Raw genomic sequence first — 21,984 nt, forward strand, 5'->3', positions numbered from 1 at the left:
CCTCTAAACAGTCCATCTCGAGGTGGATTGTGTCCTGCATACAATTGTGTTACTACAAAGCTAATAAGACCTAAGGGGGCAAACCTAAGGCTCATTCCACCAGAGGCAAAGCTGCAACGACAGCGTTGCTTCGTAATGTTCCCATTGCAGAGATCTGCAAGGCGGCCACTTGGAAGTCGGTCCATACCTTTGCTAAGCATTACCGCCTGGACACTGATGCCAGGGCAGACGCTCACGTTGGGCAGGCTTCGCTGCGGAATCTGTTCGCACAATAGTGGCGTTATTTCTCGTTTCTCCACCGCCGCTTTGGTGTGGGGATGGGCTTGCCATTCTATTCACTAGATTATGACTATACACAGAGATCCCCTACTACAGAAGGAGTAGTTTCTGTCCTGTAACTCCAGTTCTGTAGTAGGGGTATTTCTGTTATAGTCATAAGCGCCCGCCCTCCTCCCCGGTGGAGAGAGATATTCATGTACGGACTGCTACAGGTCTGGCGTGTTACGCCTTCAAAAAGAACTGAAAGTAACTGGGACCTGCAGTGCATTCTGGGATACTGTGAAGTTCTGGAAAGTTCTCTTAAAGGCACAGTATCCTGTTCTGAGCCACATAATGGCAGCCTATGGGGCTTGTCTGTCCAGGTCCTTCTCTCTATCATTCCTGAGGAATTTTGTTTTTAAAGCAAGGGAAATCTGTACAGGCTTTGCTGTTTTGTGGATTTTTGTGGTGGAATTTCTAGTTGAAGTACTGGACAGTGTAGCCTTTTTAGGCTGCATTATCCGTCTTTAAATTCTCTCTTAAGTGTCTGTGCAGTTCTGCATTTTTCGACACTGTAAGAGATTATTTTTGATTGCTCCGGGGTCCACGCACATGGGCGAGACTATTCACTAGATTATGACTATAACAGAGATACCCCTACTACAGAACTGGAGTTACAGGACAGAAACTACTCCTTCCTTGATGTTTAAAGTGCTGAAGAGATCTTTTAGTGACCGGGACTGGGGCAAGCTGTGCTGGTTTCAAGGCATCCTTGGGTGCATGTGCAAGGCCACCACGACAGTCAATCAATCAATCAAACATTTTATAAAGCGCGGACATTTACCAATGAGGGCCTCCAGACGCTGAACACCACAAGCTTAGAGCCACCTTGACCTCACGCAGATCACCGAGATCCACAGGGAGAATCTCATGCTCCCTGTCTTTGTGCACGTGATCCCTGATGATGCTTGCATGGTTCCATTAAGATCCTTAAATGAGGGTATGTCTCAAACTCCTCCCGTCATTGTGTGTGTGTGTGGGGGGGGGGGGGGGCGGTGGTGGCTTCAGGGCTGGCCTGGGAGCAGGTTGCCCGTTAGCATATACTAACATCATGGCTCCTGCCAGACTTTGAGTGTCTGTGCATGGATTTTTATTCTTTTACATTTTAACCGCATGCGTGCGGGCAGAATTCCGCTCGTACGCTGACTTTTGCGAAACCGCATGTTACGTGACGAGCTGGGCTCGTCATCAGCATAGCAGGAGGCTACCTCATGACGAGCCCAGCTCGTCATCAGCGTGCAAGGGGTTAAGAGGCCTTTGACTCTAACCACTGTTAGGGATCCAGGGCATTTTCGGTGACCATCGCTGCACTCTGTGGTTGCCCTGAAGGACAGGCGTTCAATGTGTGTCACCCCCCTGGTGGTGCTGGTTCAGCCTCTCCCCCATAGGCCCTCTTTGCCTGTGCTCCCACTGTCCTAGCATAAACACAGGCTTTGGGGTAACTAGTGTGGGGGCTTAATGCCATGCAGATAGGAGAATGCCCTCTTTTTGATGCACCTTGAGTAATGTGGTATTCCATATTCACATAGGGAAATGCAGCACATTTTGTCGCACAATGATATGCCCCTAGTAGGGCAAATTACCAGAAACAACATTTGTGCAAGGGGTCCAGTTTTTATATTCTCAGCCTTGGACTTTGCCTGCTGTGTTTTACTTTATTTTAGGGTTGGCTTTAATAGTTCATGAGTCAATCTTTTAGATGATTTAATAGTTAGTAGTCTGGCATGGAATGCTAGACTTGTGATTGGTTCCTGGAGAAGAAGCAAGCACTAAAAATGCAATAGGTCTTGCCTTTTATTAAGTTAAAGCCATTTGCTTTGCTATACAATACCATTAGCAAAGCAAATGGCTTTAATTTAATCATCAAAGGCGCGATCTATTGCATTTTTAAAGCTTGTTGAGTTTTGTGTCCCTTATTGGTCAATGTCTTTCACTTCTCTGTGTTGGGCCTAAGCCTTTTCACCCACACTACTACTAATAGAGCACTTTGGGTTTACATTGAAGCCTGTACACTTAGGGGTAATCTCTGTACTCTGTGCATGGTATAACCACCTAGTGGCATACCAGGGGAGGAAGCGCAGTGCAGATGACATTTTTGTTTCACAGTGTGTCGTTTTCTCCCCATCGGAGAACCAAATAGAACAGACATATAAACTTCCGCCTGCTTTTTCTTCCCTGCTCCTATGACTTTCTGTTCGACAATCGCGATATGTGGGTACGAACGAAAGGCGTGTGGCATGCAGGTTACACACGTTTCTGCAGAAAGTTGATAAACCCACCGAGCTGTCGCTTTTATAAAATACTAACATCTTCTGGCCTTTTCCAATGCCACCGTGCAGCTCTTCTGCTTGCCCCGGACCCCGCCTTCAGGGACCTTGACTCAGAAGTAGGCACTCGCGGAGGCAGCCAGGCACGCATGATGAACTCTCATCCGCCACATGCGCCCGCGGCTGCGATCATCGAATTAATTCAGGCGCTAATACAGACGCGCCGGCATTAGCGTCCGAGAGGATTCCATTATAGCCCGCAGCTCTAGCGCATCGATGCTCTGCGGCGTGCCGCGGAGCTATCCGTTACCTGCTAGTCCGCGCGCGTGGCCAGGCGTGGAAATGAATCTGTTCATACACATTAAACATAAATAAAAGCTCTGCGCTCGCTCTGATCGCCTCGGCGCCTCTCCAGCGATGGGCCCTTCGGCGCACTTCAACGCTTTCATTTAGAGACCAGAGACCTACACCGCTGCCCCGTCCTATTTCTATCTGTCTTTGAGGTGTAATTAATGTTTTATGTGTAGCGCTTACATTCGCCTCGCAGCATCGAAGCGCTGCATTTGTATTTATTTAGGTGTACGAGCATCTTTATAAGAAGCCCAGCGCGCTGTAAACAAACCTTCTGAGTGGCAGTAAATGAAGGGTGTAACATACATTAATATGGCGCAGACCTCACTTACTATGCATTATAAAGAAAGCATTGCAGAGGAAAGTAAAGCTTAGGCCGTCAACACACACATTTCGACAGATGTCTTTCTAGGACATATAAATTAGAAACACATTCCATACGACTTAAATGGATACCCATAATACAAAGCACTATTGTCAACCTCCAGAAAATAAAGAATGTAAAGCTGATGCAGTGATGCAACGTCCAAGCAATCTGCTCTCACTTACAGACCCATCTCTGCAGCACATGCATATACATACCGTGCTCTACTACGGGGACTGAAATCTGTGGGTCTCACGCGTGCACGCACTTTCTTTACTCTGCCCGCAGGTTCATTAACCCCAGAGCTACCACACTAAAATTAAACTTTGTCACCTGCAGAGTACGTAGAAACCTCTGCAGCAGTTACATTAACTCACGGGCCGCTATCTTACTCGTGTCACAACCTGCGAACTGGAAGATGCGCAGGGTGCCGGAGCCCACTGGGCTATCTTAGTAGGATTGGAATCTAGGACCCCCTAACTCATGATTCATTCACCAGGGACCATGGTAGAGAAAATCTGCGCTTGTGCAAAACCCTGGCAGATGCCTTTGCGTCGAATGTTGCTGATTTTGCTTACCGAGCAGGGTAGACTGTAAGTGCACCAGGGATGCTCGCGGGTTTTGATGTTTCTGTTGTAGCGCAGGAACGCATGGATTCCATGCCCTTTTCAAATGTGAAATAAGAGTCTAAGCTTCTGACACAATTAGTTAATATCTTATATAGTTTTTGTCTCAAAAACGGTTAAAATCAGTTCTATTTCTTCAAACACATTATTCATGACGGGGGTTTATTTGCCGAAAATCTAATTTCGTGCCTGCAGATTGTTTTGAAAGTACAAACTGCACTTTGCAAGTGTCGCAATGATTTTATAACTCATTTCTGTAGTAGGGGATCTCTGTGTATAGTCATAATCTAGTGAATAGTCCCGCCCATGTGCGTGGACCCCAGAGCAATCAAAAATAATCTCTTACAGTGTCGAAAAATGCAGAACTGCACAGACACTTAAGAGAATATTTAAAGACGGATAATGCAGCCTAAAAAGGCTACACTGTCCAGTACTTCAACTAGAAATTCCACCACAAAAATCCACAAAACAGCAAAGCCTGTACAGATTTCCCTTGCTTTAAAAGCAAAATCCCTCAGGAATGATAGAGAGAAGGACCTGGACAGACAAGCCCCATAGGCTGCCATTATGTGGCTCAGAACAGGATTCTGTGCCTTTAAGAGAACTTTCCAGAACTTCACAGTATCCCAGAATGCACTGCAGGTCCCAGTTACTTTCAGTTCTTTTTTCCGGCTCCTGCAAGCAGGACCCTGGAGCATTGAGCTCTCCCTTTTCAAGGATTTATTGGTGTTTTTTTCAATTTAAATTCGATTTGAGTGCTTTCAAAGTACTTTTGTGCTGTTCTTCTTGGTTTTTGCTGCCTTTGGATGTCAAATATGCCTGCATTATTTGACAAATGCCCGGAGTGCTCCAGGAAGAAGGCAAAATCAGACCCACATGAGGTGTGTATCCTCGGTCTTCCATCTTCCCACGTCCCAGAGGAGTGTGAGATTTGTCAGGGCTTCTCTGGCAGGACCCTGAAGGACAGAATGAAAATCAGACTTCAGGGCCTCGAGGAAAGAAGGCTGAAGGCGCAAGGTGGGTCTGGAGGGGCTTCATCTGCCCATGCTGAGGCCTCTGGGGGGCTCCCCAGGGGCAGGAAGTCCAGCAAACGTCCCCATTCTCCATCAGGGTCGGTGGCACTGACCACGACGTCGAGAGGGAGGTCCACGGCCGGCTCCTCGTCTCCCCAGGGCTCTGGATCGAAGAAACGTCGTCCGTCGACGTCGAGGGAGTTACACAGGCCGCCGTCGAATCCTTTGACGATTTCATCGTCGTCGTCTTCGATGTCGAGTGATCGGCGTCGACGGGCCCGGCGTCTTCGCTCGCCCTCGAGGCGACACCACCGTTCGCCGTCGACGGAGAGGACGCTATCGTCGTCGAGGGGATCCTCGTCGTCGAGGCCGCCGTCGAGATGGAAGAGGTCGCCGTCGAGGCAGAAGAGATCGCGGGTCGTGGCGGAAGAGGTCGCCGTCGAGGCAGTCGAGGTCGAGGCGGTCGAGGTCGACGTCGATGCATAAGAGATCGCCGTCGAGGCACAAGGGGTCGTCGTCGAGATGGTCGGGATCGACGTCGAGGCGTGGGAAACGGTCGACGCCGAAGCACGGGCGGTCGTCGCTCAAGGGGCGCTCGACGTCGAGGGACCCACGCTCGCCGTCTGGTCACCGTTCTTTGACGTCGAGGGATCGTGATACCAGGCCTAAGACTGTGGGGGGGCTCCCCTCAGTCTGGAAAGGATGGCGGGTCACCGGGATCGGTGTACTCCGAAGTGTATACTCCGAAGAAGACTGTTACACCTCCGCCTCCGTTGCCGAGAGGTCCGCCGCCGAGGGCTCCCACCCCTCTTCCGGTGCCTCCTCTGCCCCCGCTTCCAGCGGGACCACGGCCTCCTGTGCCAGACAAACCGCCACCGGTTCCACCGAGGTCGGTCTCGTTGCCCAGGCTTCCGGCCCCTCCCAAGAAGACGCCCAAGTCTAAGGAACCGCCCAAGCCCAAGACGTCCGCCCCGGGGAAACCGGCAGAACGTCCCAGACCTAGGAGGTTGCGATCGCGCTCCGGACGGAGAGGAAGATCGAGGAGTAGACACAGATCCTCCACTAGATCTCGGCATCGCCATAGGAGGCATAGGTCCAGGTCCCGTACGGCATCCTCTAGGACTCGCTCCTATTCGCCTACCTTGTCAGACTCCCCGGAGACTAGGGTGTCTCCGATCGACGACATTGGTACGTTCCAAGAGGTTCTCCTGAGGGGGCTGCGAAGCTGGGTATCACGGTGACGGCTCCTACACCTACGACGTCCGTGATATTCGAGACTCTGCACAAGAAGCACCTGTCTCGCCCTCTGCTGCCGTTGGTGCCAGGGCTGGTCGAACCTGCACAAGAGCTGTTCCTTACACCAGCGGTGGTGAAGGCCGCTCCCTCCAGACTTCTGAAGAAGTACAGGGCTCCTGACTCTGACCCGGCCTTCCTAAGGATGGACCCAGTGCCCGATTCAGTGATAGTGACGGCGGCCAGGAAGTTGCATTCTACCTCCCCATCTCCACCGTGCCTCCGGATAAAGAGAGCCGCTGGATTGATTCGGCTGGCAGGAAGGCGTGTGGGACTTCTTCCACTACGATGAAGGCCTCCAGCGATTCGGCGTTGCTGGGACGGTACGACCGTGCGCTGTGGGACTCCCTGGAACAGATCGCGGACCTTGTACCACGAGACAGGAGGGAGGACTTCCTAGAAATTGTCAAGGAAGGGATGCTGGTCTCGAACCAGGCCATCAGCGCCGCTGCGGATATCGCACTGTTGGCCGCACATGGTTACTGCCACGGTATCAACCAGCGCCGCCATGCTTGGCTCAGGCTTGCGTCACTCAAGCCTGAGGCGCAACAGCGGGTGGCCAATCTGCCGTTTTCCGGTGAGACGCTATTTGGGAAACATGCCGACGATGAAATGGCCAGGATGAAGGCCGAGGCTGAAACCCTGACGGCTGTGGGCTTGGAGAAGCCCAAAGACAAGAAACCCTACCGCCAGTTCTAACGGCGGTTCGGCTCGCAGGGGAAAGGACGAGGTCAGTCTTCGGGACAACAGCAGCAGTGCAACAGCAGCAGTTCCGGAGACCCTTCCAGAAACGCCAGAGGGGTAGAGGGGAACAGCAGTCCTCTACCGCGAACAAAGGCCCGGCCGGGTCTCGTCCCTGAGCGGTTACTTCCCCTTCATCCGTTACCCGCTCCGGTGGGGGGAAGCGTTCAATTTTTTCGGGAAGCACCCCTTACATCGGAGACATCGCATCGCGATGACTTTGCACCGCGGACATTACATCGTGTCCGTCATCACATCGAATGTCATCACGGCGCATGCAAGTACATCGCATTAGCTAGTACATCGTTAACGATGACATCGCATATGAAGCGAAGTCTGAAGCGATATTTGTGCTGACAGGCTGTAATGTTTATTAACTATGCTGAACAATAGCGATGTAATGTTTATTTAACTATGCGATGTCAGATTTATTTCTGTAATGTCATATTTGGTGCTGAACAAATTGTGTAATGTGAACGGAAAACATTTTTGCGAACTCTTTGGTGTTTGGTGCTGCGAAGTCTGAAGCGATGTCAATTATATATGACAAATAATGTGAACGGCAAAGATTTAAGTAATGTTTATTTAACTATTAGCGCATATGCGCATATGAACTATATATGCGCATATGAACATTATTTAACAATGTTTATTAAGTCTTTCCTAAATGCGCACAGTGACACTGCAACAATGTTTATTTGATGTTTATTTATGTAATCTGAAGTCTTTCCTAAATGCGCACAGTGACACTGCAACAACAGGTGGACTAACGGAAACGTACACAGACTTTGGTGCTGGCAGACACGGTTCGCGGTGGCAATGATTTTTGTAATGTTTATTAAACTATTTTTTTGTAATGTTTATTAAACTATTTTTTTGTAATGTTTATTAAACTATTTTCATTCACTGAATATTGATGCCAAATCACATGTTTATTGAACTATTAGCGCATATGCGCATATGAACTATATTTAATGTTATTCATGAAGCGCATATGCGCATATGGACAATATGTAATGTTTTTTCATGTTTAGTTCCGGTTCATTTGAAGCGGCAATGTTAATTTAATGTTTATAACAATGTTTATTTAATGTTTAATGTGACACTGCAACAACAGGTGGAGTAACGGAAACGTACACGGACTTTGGTGCTGGCAGACACGGTTCGCGGTGGCAATGATTTTTGAAATGTTTATTAAACTATTTTCATTTACTTATGACACTGAATATTGACACTGAATATTGATGCCAAATCACATGTTTATTAAACTATTAGCGCGTATGCGCATATGAACTATATTAAATGTTAGTCATGGATGGTTGGCTGGGTGGATGGATGGATGGGTGGATGGATGGATGGGTGGATGGATGGGTGGATGGATGGATGGATGGATGGGTGGCTGGGTGGATGGCAGTTGCGTAGAGGAGTAATATTGTAATGTACACACGCATCAGTTATGTACAATTTGCACTTTTACTTTCTTTTGTGTATTATAGTCATGTCACCATAAATACATCATTACGTTATCTGGTTTAAGACCACTTCACACCCGGAAAAGTGTTTTGGAATCAGTCCCTTTGTTTATGTCAGTATGAAAAATTCATGAAAGGCAGGAAGAACCCTAAATCAGTTGTTACGCTGTCCCTAGCTGCACGATTAGTTGGAACAATCTCATTCCTGTTAGAGCTGTGAAAGGGATGTGTTTTGTTGTGCTGTGCACCTAGTACATGTGTGGTTCACACCTTTGCAGGAGCGTCTAGTCCAAGAACGGTACAGGCCCCATTGTTGGCTTCTTTTTTTCAGACCGCTGACAAGCGGCACTGCTGAGCCATTAATGCCCCCTTCTGAGATGTTCTGCTGCTGCCTCGTTACTTGGCGCCCTGCTGAAAACTAACCTGCAATGAAGGGAGGATTCTATCACGTCTCATGAACAGCAGCTCTGCTGAGCAAGGTATTGTGGTCCTATGAAAGAAAGCTTTAGCTGGCAAGCTCAGACGATGCGTACTGTCCTTTTAAATGTGCTGCTAAGAAGTGACAGCGGTGTTTCATTAAAAGTCCATAGAAGTGCAGCTCTGCAGAGAAATGTCATGCCGCGCTATAAAAGGATGTACATCGTCCCATTAAAAGCATGACAGAATGTATCATCAAATTACAAGCATTACAGACCTACAAACTGTGCTGACACTGTGCTATTACATTGTGACAGCCGTGCTGGGAAGTTTAGCTTCCTTCTAAGAAGTGCTGTGCAGACTTGGCTCATTTGCTGCCTTCCTCCTTTGTGCTCCATATTCAGAAGCATGCTGCTGCTCTCCATCTCGGCAAAAACCTCCGTGGTGTTTGTATCAGCTCCTGCGGCAACCTCTGCAGCCATCCTGCAGAACCAGTGTGCTTCCTGGCTCCATTCCGACAGACCAGAATCAACTCCAGGCCTGATGTGCCCCACTACTTCCAGATCCATGGGCCGTGCGCCCAGTTTCCAGAGCTCCTGCTTCACTGGCAGCCCGTCTCCACCATCCTCGTACTGCACCTGGATGTCCAACACACCCCCCCCCCACCCCCCAACAAACCATTGGCTGCCAGGATTTGTAACTCGGGGAAACATCGCGTTGTCACGTCGCGCGATGTAATGTCGCCGATGTGATACCCGATCCTAGGCCACGGGCGCATTTGCGTTGCGACGACGTGCGATGTGAAAATGGCCGATGTAAGTGTTTGTGCGATGTAATGGCCGCGATGCAAACGGCCGCGAGGTGTTGGGTTACGATGGATCGTCATACAACCAATTTTTTCTGGCAGAGTGGAGAAAAATTACTCGGGACAAGTGGGTGCTGAATATTGTTTGCAATGGATACTGTCTTCGGTTCATCAGCCCTCCTCCATCGATTCCTCCGGTCAGCTCACAGTATCAGCTGCGCGAGCTCCAGGCGGAGGCCGATATCCTGTTAAGGAAAAGGGCGATAGAAGAAGTGCCTCTGTCTCAAAGAGGAAGAGGTCTGTACTCCCGGTTCTTTCTGGTCCGCAAGAAGGACATGAACGAGTTCAGGCCCATTCTGGATTTGCGACAGGCAAACAAGTGGATTCGCAGAGAAAAGTTTTGCATGCTGTCGTTGCATCAGATTTATCCTCAGTTGCAACAGGGGGACTGGCTGTGTGCCATAGACCTACAGGATGCATACTTCCATGTGCCCATTGCACGCAAACACAGGAAGTTCCTGCGATTTCAAGTCGGCACCAATCACTATCAGTACACGGTACTTCCGTTCGGGCTGAAGTCTGCGCCCAGGACGTGCATGGCAGTGGTAGCGGCACACCTGAGGAAGAACAAGGTGTTTGTCTACCTGTACCTGGACGATTGGTTGATCAAGGCCTTCTCCTTCACGGAAGCGCGAGCACACTTCCAGAAGACGTGCGTTCTATTGAACAAGCTGGGGTTGCACATCAACATGTCCAAGTCTGTCCCGACTCCGGTCCAGTGCATTCAGTACTTGGGAGCTTCCATCAATACGTTGTCAGCAAGCGTGTCTCCTTCGGAGGAGCGACGATTATCACTCCTTCGGAAGGCTCAGGCTCTCATGTCCACTCCATCTACGACAGTGAGGACGGTGTCTTCTCTGCTGGGATCGATGGCCTCTTGTATCTTCCTGACGCCACATGCGCGGCTGCACATGAGACCGCTGCAGGAGTGCTTAGAAGATCAGTGGGATCAGAGGAGAGGATCTTGGGACGACAAAATACGACTGTCTCTACATGCTCTTCAGTTTCTGAAGTGGTGGTGTTCGGCGGAGAATCTCCTCCGAGGGGATCCCTTCCACAAGGACATTCCCACACAGACTATCGTGACGGATGCTTCTCTCCAGGGATGGGGAGCGCACTCCAGAGACCTACAGATTCAAGGGACGTGGTCCCCGACGGAGTCCACGTACCACATCAATTTCCTGGAACTCAGAGCTGTTCACTTGGCGCTGAAGGCTTTTCATCCGTCCTTCCGGACCAACTCTCTGCTTGTACAGACGGACAATACGACCACGATGTATTACCTCAACAAGCAGGGGGCTCGAGATCCTGCACCCTGTCGCAGGAGGCGCAGGCGATCTGGCACTGGCTTCTGGCTGCTTTGACTGCCTACAGGAAATGCCCTTCACAGACTTCCTTCTTCCAGATCCCTGTGATCAAAGACTTTCTGGAAGGCTTGAAGAAAGTGTTCCCTCCTGTCAGGCTTCCTTCGCCTTAATGGGACTTGAATGTGGTGCTGTCCAGGTTGATGAAGGAGCCTTTTGAACCTATTCATAAGGCTTCGTTGCAGCACCTGTCCTGGAAGGCGGCGTTCCTCGTGGCCATTACATCGGCCCGCAGGGTGAGTGAAATTCAGGCGTTGTGTTGCCAAGAACCTTATACTGTATTCCATGCTGCTAAGGTTGTTATGCGTACTCACCCTAAGTTTCTTCCCAAGGTTATTTCTGATTTTCATATCAACCAGACTATAACTTAACCTACGTTCTTTCAGAATCCTTCATCTCCAGCAGAAAGGTCTTTGCATTCCCTGGATGTTAGGAGGGTGCTGAAATTTTATCTGGATAAAACCAAAGATATTCGTAGGTCAGACCAATTGTTCATCAATTATGGGTCAGTCAGGACGGGTCTTGCTACCTCTAAACAGTCCATCTCGAGGTGGATTGTGTCCTGCATACAATTGTGTTACTACAAAGCTAATAAGACCTAAGGGGGCAAACCTAAGGCTCATTCCACCAGAGGCAAAGCTGCAACGACAGCGTTGCTTCGTAATGTTCCCATTGCAGAGATCTGCAAGGCGGCCACTTGGAAGTCGGTCCATACCTTTGCTAAGCATTACCGCCTGGACACTGATGCCAGGGCAGACGCTCACGTTGGGCAGGCTTCGCTGCGGAATCTGTTCGCACAATAGTGGCGTTATTTCTCGTTTCTCCACCGCCGCTTTGGTGTGGGGATGGGCTTGCCATTCTATTCACTAGATTATGACTATACACAGAGATCCCCTACTACAGAAGGAGTAGTTTCTGTCCTGTAACTCCAGTTCTGTAGTAGGGGTATTTCTGTTATATTCATAAGCGCCGGCCCTCCTCCCCGGTGGAGAGAGATATTCATGTACGGACTGCTACAGGTCTGGCGTGTTACGCCTTCAAAAAGAACTGAAAGTAACTGGGACCTGCAGTGCATTCTGGGATACTGTGAAGTTCTGGAAAGTTCTCTTAAAGGCACAGTATCCTGTTCTGAGCCACATAATGGCAGCCTATGGGGCTTGTCTGTCCAGGTCCTTCTCTCTATCATTCCTGAGGAATTTTGTTTTTAAAGCAAGGGAAATCTGTACAGGCTTTGCTGTTTTGTGGATTTTTGTGGTGGAATTTCTAGTTGAAGTACTGGACAGTGTAGCCTTTTTAGGCTGCATTATCCGTCTTTAAATTCTCTCTTAAGTGTCTGTGCAGTTCTGCATTTTTCGACACTGTAAGAGATTATTTTTGATTGCTCCGGGGTCCACGCACATGGGCGAGACTATTCACTAGATTATGACTATAACAGAGATACCCCTACTACAGAACTGGAGTTACAGGACAGAAACTACTCCTTCCTTGATGTTTAAAGTGCTGAAGAGATCTTTTAGTGACCGGGACTGGGGCAAGCTGTGCTGGTTTCAAGGCATCCTTGGGTGCATGTGCAAGGCCACCACGACAGTCAATCAATCAATCAAACATTTTATAAAGCGCGGACATTTACCAATGAGGGCCTCCAGACGCTGAACACCACAAGCTTAGAGCCACCTTGACCTCACGCAGATCACCGAGATCCACAGGGAGAATCTCATGCTCCCTGTCTTTGTGCACGTGATCCCTGATGATGCTTGCATGGTTCCATTAAGATCCTTAAATGAGGGTATGTCTCAAACTCCTCCCGTCATTGTGTGTGTGTGTGTGGGGGGGGGGGGGGCGGTGGTGGCTTCAGGGCTGGCCTGGGAGCAGGTTGCCCGTTAGCATATACTAACATCATGGCTCCTGCCAGACTTTGAGTGTCTGTGCATGGATTTTTATTCTTTTACATTTTAACCGCATGCGTGCGGGCAGAATTCCGCTCGTACGCTGACTTTTGCGAAACCGCATGTTACGTGACGAGCTGGGCTCGTCATCAGCATAGCAGGAGGCTACCTCATGACGAGCCCAGCTCGTCATCAGCGTGCAAGGGATTAAGAGGCCTTTGACTCTAACCACTGTTAGGGATCCAGGGCATTTTCGGTGACCATCGCTGCACTCTGTGGTTGCCCTGAAGGACAGGCGTTCAATGTGTGTCACCCCCCTGGTGGTGCTGGTTCAGCCTCTCCCCCATAGGCCCTCTTTGCCTGTGCTCCCACTGTCCTAGCATAAACACAGGCTTTGGGGTAACTAGTGTGGGGGCTTAATGCCATGCAGATAGGAGAATGCCCTCTTTTTGATGCACCTTGAGTAATGTGGTATTCCATATTCACATAGGGAAATGCAGCACATTTTGTCGCACAATGATATGCCCCTAGTAGGGCAAATTACCAGAAACAACATTTGTGCAAGGGGTCCAGTTTTTATATTCTCAGCCTTGGACTTTGCCTGCTGTGTTTTACTTTATTTTAGGGTTGGCTTTAATAGTTCATGAGTCAATCTTTTAGATGATTTAATAGTTAGTAGTCTGGCATGGAATGCTAGACTTGTGATTGGTTCCTGGAGAAGAAGCAAGCACTAAAAATGCAATAGGTCTTGCCTTTTATTAAGTTAAAGCCATTTGCTTTGCTATACAATACCATTAGCAAAGCAAATGGCTTTAATTTAATCATCAAAGGCGCGATCTATTGCATTTTTAAAGCTTGTTGAGTTTTGTGTCCCTTATTGGTCAATGTCTTTCACTTCTCTGTGTTGGGCCTAAGCCTTTTCACCCACACTACTACTAATAGAGCACTTTGGGTTTACATTGAAGCCTGTACACTTAGGGGTAATCTCTGTACTCTGTGCATGGTATAACCACCTAGTGGCATACCATATACAGAGCCAGCGTCCTACTGTCATTCATAGGTTTTAAGGCTTGCAATTCTGCGATTAGTACTAATTTACTGTCTGTCCCCTTTAAACATTTCTGATGCTTGTCATTGAAAGGAGGACAGTCAGAACTAGATTGTCTGTTCCAGTCGCAACTTGGAGAGGAGAAACCAGTAATGAGCTTTTCTCTTGTTTGTTTCTGGTTTAAAGTACATGGTAATACAAGGTGTCCAGGAAGGTAGATTGGAACAGTACTAAAAGATTCATGCTCATGCCATAGGTATAAGTTGAAGTGTAGATCCTGATGAGTTTTAGATGTAAGACATAGCTGTAACGGTCTCCTTACAGAGTGATTTAAAGTTTTTTATTCATGAACTGAGGTACTCCTTACCGGCTTAAAAATCCTTCTTTTCCAAAGGAACATTTGATATAAAATGCTCCATGGATTCAAGGAGTACACCGTCATAATGCCACTTGTAAAACAGATAAACAGGCAGCCTACATCGTTTCTCAGGCGTCTGGTACATCTTTCTGGTTAGAGCATAGATGTTTCTACTCTTTCTTAGGCTTTGCTGATTAAGTGGAATCTGCCTCATTATGTCTCCTCTTGGTTCAGAGACACCATACAATGACAGCTGGGAATATTTTTGCGATATGAGGGCTAAAGTGTGGGTTGTGTACTCCTTCTCACCAGTTGAAGGAATTGGATATTGAAGAACCTATTCATTGTAGACTCCTAAAGCTCTGGAGCCATTAGCACCATTGGATTTGACTGATCCTGTCTGCGGTGCCTCAGAAATGATGGACATCTTAACTACCAGTCACTACTTTTAGGCTGAGCTTCTCTGCCATAATGGTTATCACTTCATAGTAGTGGGCTGCTATTAACTGAAGAAGTTTGGGTTGGAATGAGGTTTGGGGTATGCTGGGAATGTGCACTCCAATCTATAGATGTTTGTGTCCATTGTCGTATTGCCAGTATAGAATAAATCTGTGCAGTGGTATTTTCCTTAAAATGTGTTTTGGTATGACTGAGTTGGCCTAATTAACTCTTATTAAAAATACAAGAGAGGGCATTCTACCTCCTGTGGGTATTACGTGCTAGATTGAGCTGAAATATGTACCCCAAAAATCTGTCCTGAGATCGTATTGATGAGTGGAGGGTATTCTACTGTTTATGAATTCACACCGAAACAGGATAATAAGTTAAAAATAATGTAATGTATCCTTTGTTTGTCAAACATCATAAATTGCTCACAAGTCTTTCTGGCAGATACTTTTAGCCTCAGATTATTCGCCTTCAGAATATCACCAAATGCCAGTCTGGATATGCAGTTATTCACCAGCAGGGCTCCCAGTCTAGGGATCTTAGTTAGGAAATCCATATCACCTGGTGCCAGCCTATGCCACCAAGTTATAGGCCGGCTGACAGGAGGGCAAGGCGAGGATTGGGCTATGTAGCTATCAATCTGTCTGTCAAGACATCCTTAAATAGTTGCAAGGGCACTACAACATTGACCTCGGTTGAAGAATTTCTATGAAAACTTTTGTTTTTCTCTCAATCAAGGGCATCTGCAGATCTTTCACAGCAGCAGTGGGCCATTCACATAAATTGGAGAAACACGGGCCCAGGACTTTGAGTGGGACCCAAGTTTTGTCTGAAACTCCTTCGTATGTTTGGCAGTGTAAAGCTTAGCCTCCGAGTCCTGGATCACCTTTCAGTGCATAAGGGCACACATGTTATACAACTTAGAGTTTTGACAGGGGCCAAGGCCCCAAAGGCACACTTTGTGAGGTTCCATGACTGAAATCTGCTTCCTGCAGTCTTGGAATGGTTTGAAGGTTGTAATTCCTGGAGGGGACATGATTTTCCAGTTGCCTGTCACCAACGTATGGAGTTTTAAGGATGACGAATGTAAGGAGCGGGGATCTGAACCCATATTGGGAGACGCATAAATAAAATAATTGATGTCAACACGCGGGTGAGGTGCTAATATGCAGCTCCATTGTGTCAGTTTTGGAGCAGCATGAAACCTGTGCGGAGCAACATGATTCTAAAGCAGGGGCATCTGTGGTGAGATAGTCAAACTGAAAGAGTGTTACCTTAGGTAAGAAACTAAAACGTTTGCAACTTAGTAGGTTTCTTAGCATGGGTTGAGGTGCAGAAGGTAAGTGTTAATGCTGTTGGAGGATAGCAAGCAGAATTAACGGGTTACAAGCAAACTCAAAATTAGTGTAGAGTGTTCAGGTAGTAGGAAGGGAATAGGTTGGCAAGGAAAATGATGGTACTCGACAGAGTGAGGAGAGGTTAGTTAGGTGGTCACATTGTTAAATCTTTAGATGGCACTGTAGCCGAATAGGCACTTAAACACTAGATGTGATTCGAGGTAGAGGCATGTTCCTTGTTTTCTTACATATTGAAATATTTTCTCTCATCAGAATGTAAAAAAGAAAATGTATGGTTGCACTGAAGCTTTCCTTGCTGATGTCAAATGGATCTTGCACAACTGCATTATATATAATGGTGGTAAGTTTGCTGCATTGTGTCAATGGGCATGGTGAAATGAATGGGACTAAAAATATGTTTGCTCAAGATATATATCTCTGGCTATTAATGTGGTGATTCTTCCGACATAAGATGCAAAGATGGTATCAAACTTTCAGCTTTATCGTATCGTACCATAAACTACAGGTCCCCCCCCCCCCCACATGCTTGTTTCTTTGTGATATATAGATCTAATGTATCTGTTCCATGCTCAGTATGTTTTGTGGCTAGTTTTCTTGAAAGCTTTATTGTCATTTGATATTTCTATTGAAACACATGCTCAAAAACAGAAAAGAAATTAAGGATGACACCCATTACATTTGATCAGTCAGGAATTGGAATCATACACAGTAGGAAAAGCCTTTCATTTCCTTTCATAATGCCTTTATTTTCATCTGATTTAATTTTCTTGTTCATGTGCACCCATATGAGAGTACTCCAAATTGTATTCAAAGGTAGGCTGCCAAGCTTTACCAGTCAGCACTTATCAGTCACACATACAATGAAGTGACTTTTGTTGTGAAAAGTACTGTGTCCTATGCCTCTATTCTCCTTACTCGAATGGTTGTGAAGTGCATTTTGACCTGAAAATGTTTATGAATAGTTCAGAAGTTGGGGACAGTTGGAACATGGACTTCGCTAGATTTAAGGGATGTGACTGACTAGTTGGAGGGTGACCGCAGATTTTTTTAGCTTAGCTTCTCATCCTATTCGCAATGTCTGTAACTAATAGTCCCCGAACACTGTAGGATGCCTTGGAGACTCCTAAGATACCACATGGAAGCCTGCATGGTGATGGCGAGCTCAAACCAGTTGTAGACGTGAGGCCACAGCTTGAGCCCCCTCTGGCAGATTGGGTACATGGTGGGAGCATTCATTTACCAGCTATCTGGCAACTGTGGCATGTGTCAGTAGACCTCCGAAGATGGGCGATGTGGGATCAGTGGCAGTGAAGACCTGACATTTGTTACTGAACTCGAAGTGGCAGATGATGCCCTTCTGCAGAGATCCAGACTGTCCAGATTCCAAACGAACTTCTCTCTGCAAGGGCCTTTCAGTCTTAGCCTGGTTGTAGGGACCAGGAAAGTGGAGGATGGAACCTTAAGTGAAGTAGCTTTTCCACAAGGTAGTGGATTAAGGAATTGTTACACAATTGGGGTGGTAATGAGGTGACCCTCTTGATATGTACCGAGTGCAGCTTTAGTTTGATGGAGGTGCAGAAATAGAAACATCCCTGCATGAGAGTTCATCTGAAATTCTAAATCCATCAGCAGTTGAACGCTTCCAAAAAGAACCTATTTTACATATCTTAGCAGTGTGTACCACATAATTGGTTAATCATTCCCACAGGAAGGTGCCATTGAAAGCAAGGCACTCCGGAGAAGAGGAATGGAAATAATTAAGAAATATGCTGATTAGGATACACAGACATCAGGCCTCTATTTGTTTCCAACAGTAGAATGCATTTATAAAAATGGCCATCAAAGTAATAAAACTAGAGAAGCTGTTCAGAGAAGGTTCACTGATAGACATTTCCTCCAAGTCACCCATATTGATAAAAGAGAATTCCTGATTTGAAAATGTAAGATTGAAATTTCTGTTATTGAAAGGTATTTTATCAACGATTGCTGGCTTTATATGAGCTGCCATTGCATGTTCACATGTGCACTGACCATGCCAAATTTAAGAAATTACTGAAAACAGCGCTGTTCTTGTTTGTAAGTTTACAAGTCCGTTATCCGCAGACTGTTTGTGCTGAGATACTCCTCTCGGGGTGATTCGTGCGCATGATAAATTAAATTAACATAAGAAATGTTGAATATGTTACACAAAGTATCACGTTCAATTACCTAGTTTGCTGTTATGTTGTGTAGCCAATAAGAGGAGCAGCATAATATGGTTGCCTATTTTTTTATTCTATGACCATTATGGAAGAAATCCGTAGATTTGACTTGAAGATATGAGAATCTCTAAAGGAAAAATATAAAAATTAATTTAACACAGTGAATTATGTCTCAGTCCGTAATTTACCTAAACTCTGTCCTTACATTTTTTATAAATTAAGTTAATGTTTAAAGAATTTGTAAGAATTTGTCTCTGGAGATTACATTGAGGAAAACATATAGGAAGAGTAGTACAAATCCAAGACTCTGAAAGGTCTGTCGGTATATTGGAAGTTCAAACTCGCACTGGGTAGCAGCTACAGTTGTGTGATAATGAGAATCTAAAGCTGTTCTGAATCGGGACATAATGAACATTGTCTTAAGCATATTGAGTGGATAGACAGAAAAAGAGATGGGCTATAACAAGAGCTAATTATATATAAAATGTGACCATCATATAGCCCTACAAAAAACATGGTTAACAACCCAAAAGGTCATTCTATAAATGTAAAACATTTGGCAGAAATGTAATAAAAAACAAAAAAGCATGCCCGGCTTGTAAAGTTATGATATGTATCTCAGGTGCACAAGAATGTACATGATGTATGATAATTCAATAGTGGTAATTCAAGTACTCTTATAGATGCAAAAATTAAGGGTCAGTGGCTGTCTCATGGTTTGATACTTCTAAATGTATTTATTCTGCCAGAAACGCAGTTCAATGACCTATGGCTCTGTTGGCTATACCACAAACCTCATCAAGTTTAATGTGCCCCTCTGAAAGTTGGGGTGGATTATTTGGTAGATAGCAATAATATAGGTTCCCTGCTGTTATGATTAAGGATCTGAAGCAACCCGAAAGCAGGTGTTCGAGGCATATGAGATGCAGATTACACACTGTGCATAGATCGCCACCTAGTGTTGGGCCCAGATGTTTGCAGTTGTTTTTGTCCTGAAAAGTCTTTGGAAGTCACGAGATAGGCGACTCCTCCTTTGGACAATAGTGCGCGTGCGCATAGGCATCGGCATCGGCTCCATCCTTAGATTGGTTTTTTCCGCCATCGGGCTCGGATGTGTTTCCTGCGCTCCGGTTTGGAACCGATTCTCCTTCGGCTCGCAATCCTCACCCAGTTCGACGGTATTGTCTCGATCGCGTTTCCCATCAACGCGACACTTCACGACTTCGAAGTCTTCGATTCCGGTCGTCGACGAAGGCCATCGGGCCTACCTGGGCCTTACTCTCTGGCTCATGGAAAGGACGCCATTTAAGAAGTGTTCTCAATGTGGGTCGAATTTTCCCCACACCGATCTACATGAGGTGTGCAACCTTTGCCTCTAAATGGAGCACGAGGCCAGAGACTGTTCTGCTTGTGCCTCGTCCCGCTCCAAGAAGACGTTTCGGGACCGACGAGCTCAAAGAACCATTGCTCGCGCGTCATCTTTGATCCCGGACAACATTTTCCAAGAGGGCGTCGACGTGCCAGAGCAGGAGCAACAACATGGCGTCGACAGCGACTCTGAGGCCGACGACTCGGACGTTGAGAACATCACTCTGGCACAGAGGGTCGTAAGTACACACGTCGACCCTGACCCCCTCCCGGGTGCACACGGAGAGACTGCTTCCCATGCCCCGCTTTCGGGCTCGGCAAAGAAGACTAATAAGCCTTTAGGCGACTCGGGCTCGAGTCAGCCTACCCCGGTGCTGGCACACACTTTCCGGCACCGAGAAAGAAGCCATCTTCTTCCTTCTCCATGCCAGCTGCTTCCACATCTAAGCACTCTGCGCCGAAGACTGGCACCGGCTCCTCGGCACCAAAACCACACTCTGAGCCGGGCAAGATATTGACACCGAAAGCACCCGACTCCCATGCTTCAGAGCCGAAAAAAACACTGAAGCCGAAAAAAGCTTCCGAGCCGAAAAAACCACACGGTCCACCGGAAAAAGGCACTACGAAAGAACATGTTTATAAGCCAAAAGATGCTACCGGTTTGGTGCCGAAAAAGCATACGGAACCAAAAACCTCAGCAACGAAGGATCAACCTCCCACAGAGGAACTATTCCATCCAGATCCTACACAGAAAACTCTTGTTAAAGATCCCAAAACTGGTCAATTGACTATTAGTTCTAAAAAATGACCATTAGAGACACCTGCACCAGCTTCTCATTCTAAGAAGGACATTGCAACCTCTCCTCTAAGAATACCTTCTCCTCCTCCTCCTCCTCCTCCTCCTCCTCCTCCTCCTCCTCCTCCTCCTCCACCACCACCTCCTCCTCCTCCTCCTCCTCCTCCTCCACCACCACCTCCTCCTCCCCTGCCACATCACTCCCCTACACCATCTCCTACTCCATTAGAAGATGATGATGACCGGGATAACACCTCTGATGACACAGGGGGTGGTGCAGATAATGAGCCACTAGATAATCCTAGTCCTCCTGGCTCACTTGACACTTGGGATGATTATAGTACCCCAAACGTCCCTAAGATCCCACAAGATGACATCTACCCCTCCAGGTCTTCCCCACCAGAGGACACTATGGGATTTGACCAACTTGTCCATAGAGCCGCCCAATATCATGGAGTTGACCTACATACTGACCCAGTAGAGGAAGATCTCCTTATGGATACCTTTGATACCACACAAAGGTCCACCTCAATTTTACCCATGCTTAAAGGGGTCATGAAGCATGCGACGGAGGACTTCAAAGATCCAGTTAGGGCTCGAATCATCAACCTCCAAATTGAAAAGAAGTATAAGGCTGCCCCCTCAGACCCAGCCTACAGTAAAGAGCCTGCACCACTAGACTCCCTTGTAGTCACCAACGCACGCAAAAAAGCCAATTCCCAAACATCAGGCGAGGCTTCCCCACCAGATAAAGAGTCTAAACTAGACGCCTCAGGCAAACGAACGACGTCACAGGCAGCAAACATTTGGCGTATTGCTAATACTCAGGCACTATTAGCAAGGTACGACAAGGCACATTATGACGAGTTAGAATCCATAATGCAGCACCTTCCTAACAAGTACAAGAATAGGGCCAATGAACTTATACTAGAGGGTAAAACCATCTCCAATACCTCTATTCGTTGTGCCCTAGATGCAGCAAATACTGCTTCAAGGGCAATTAATACCAGTGTCCTTTTGCGTAGGCATGCCTGGCTACGCATTTCAGGTTTCAAACCTGAAGTACAAAGTGCCATACTCAATCAACCCTTCAATGAGCAACACTTATTTGGGCCTAATTTGGACGTATCCCTTGAAAAAATGAAAAATGATACGGACACAGCTAAATCTATGGGAGCCTTGCAGTCGCAAGCTCCCAGTTGCTCTTTTCATCGCTCATCCTATAGAAGCACCACTAGAGGCTCTACTTCTTACAAAACCCCTACCCAATCCACCTACAGTAGAGGCTTCCAAAGAGGGGGTTATAGGGGTAACAACAATAAAGGCAGAGGCAAAACTAACAACTCCCGCTCTGCCTCCACCCCAGCCCAATGACTTTCCTCCACTTCCCCCACCACATTCCACTCCAGTTGGGGGAAGACTACAATAATT

The 21,984-nt window shown here is 47.0% G+C and overlaps 1 protein-coding gene across 4 annotated transcripts in view; it reads left to right on the forward strand.

The window, feature by feature from the left end:
• The window catches only part of ZMYND8 (zinc finger MYND-type containing 8), a 432,560-nt gene that overhangs the window by 172,336 nt on the left and 238,240 nt on the right, over positions 1 to 21,984 (forward strand). For all 4 annotated transcript variants that reach the window (XM_078651871.1, XM_078651872.1, XM_078651873.1 and 1 more), the window contains one exon: positions 16,441 to 16,528. In XM_078651871.1, coding sequence (XP_078507997.1) covers positions 16,441 to 16,528 — 88 coding nt within the window. The remainder of the gene's footprint in view (positions 1 to 16,440; positions 16,529 to 21,984) is intronic.

This window comes from Lissotriton helveticus, chromosome 7, assembly GCF_964261635.1.
Source record: "Lissotriton helveticus chromosome 7, aLisHel1.1, whole genome shotgun sequence".
Lineage (NCBI taxonomy): Eukaryota > Metazoa > Chordata > Amphibia > Caudata > Salamandridae > Lissotriton > Lissotriton helveticus.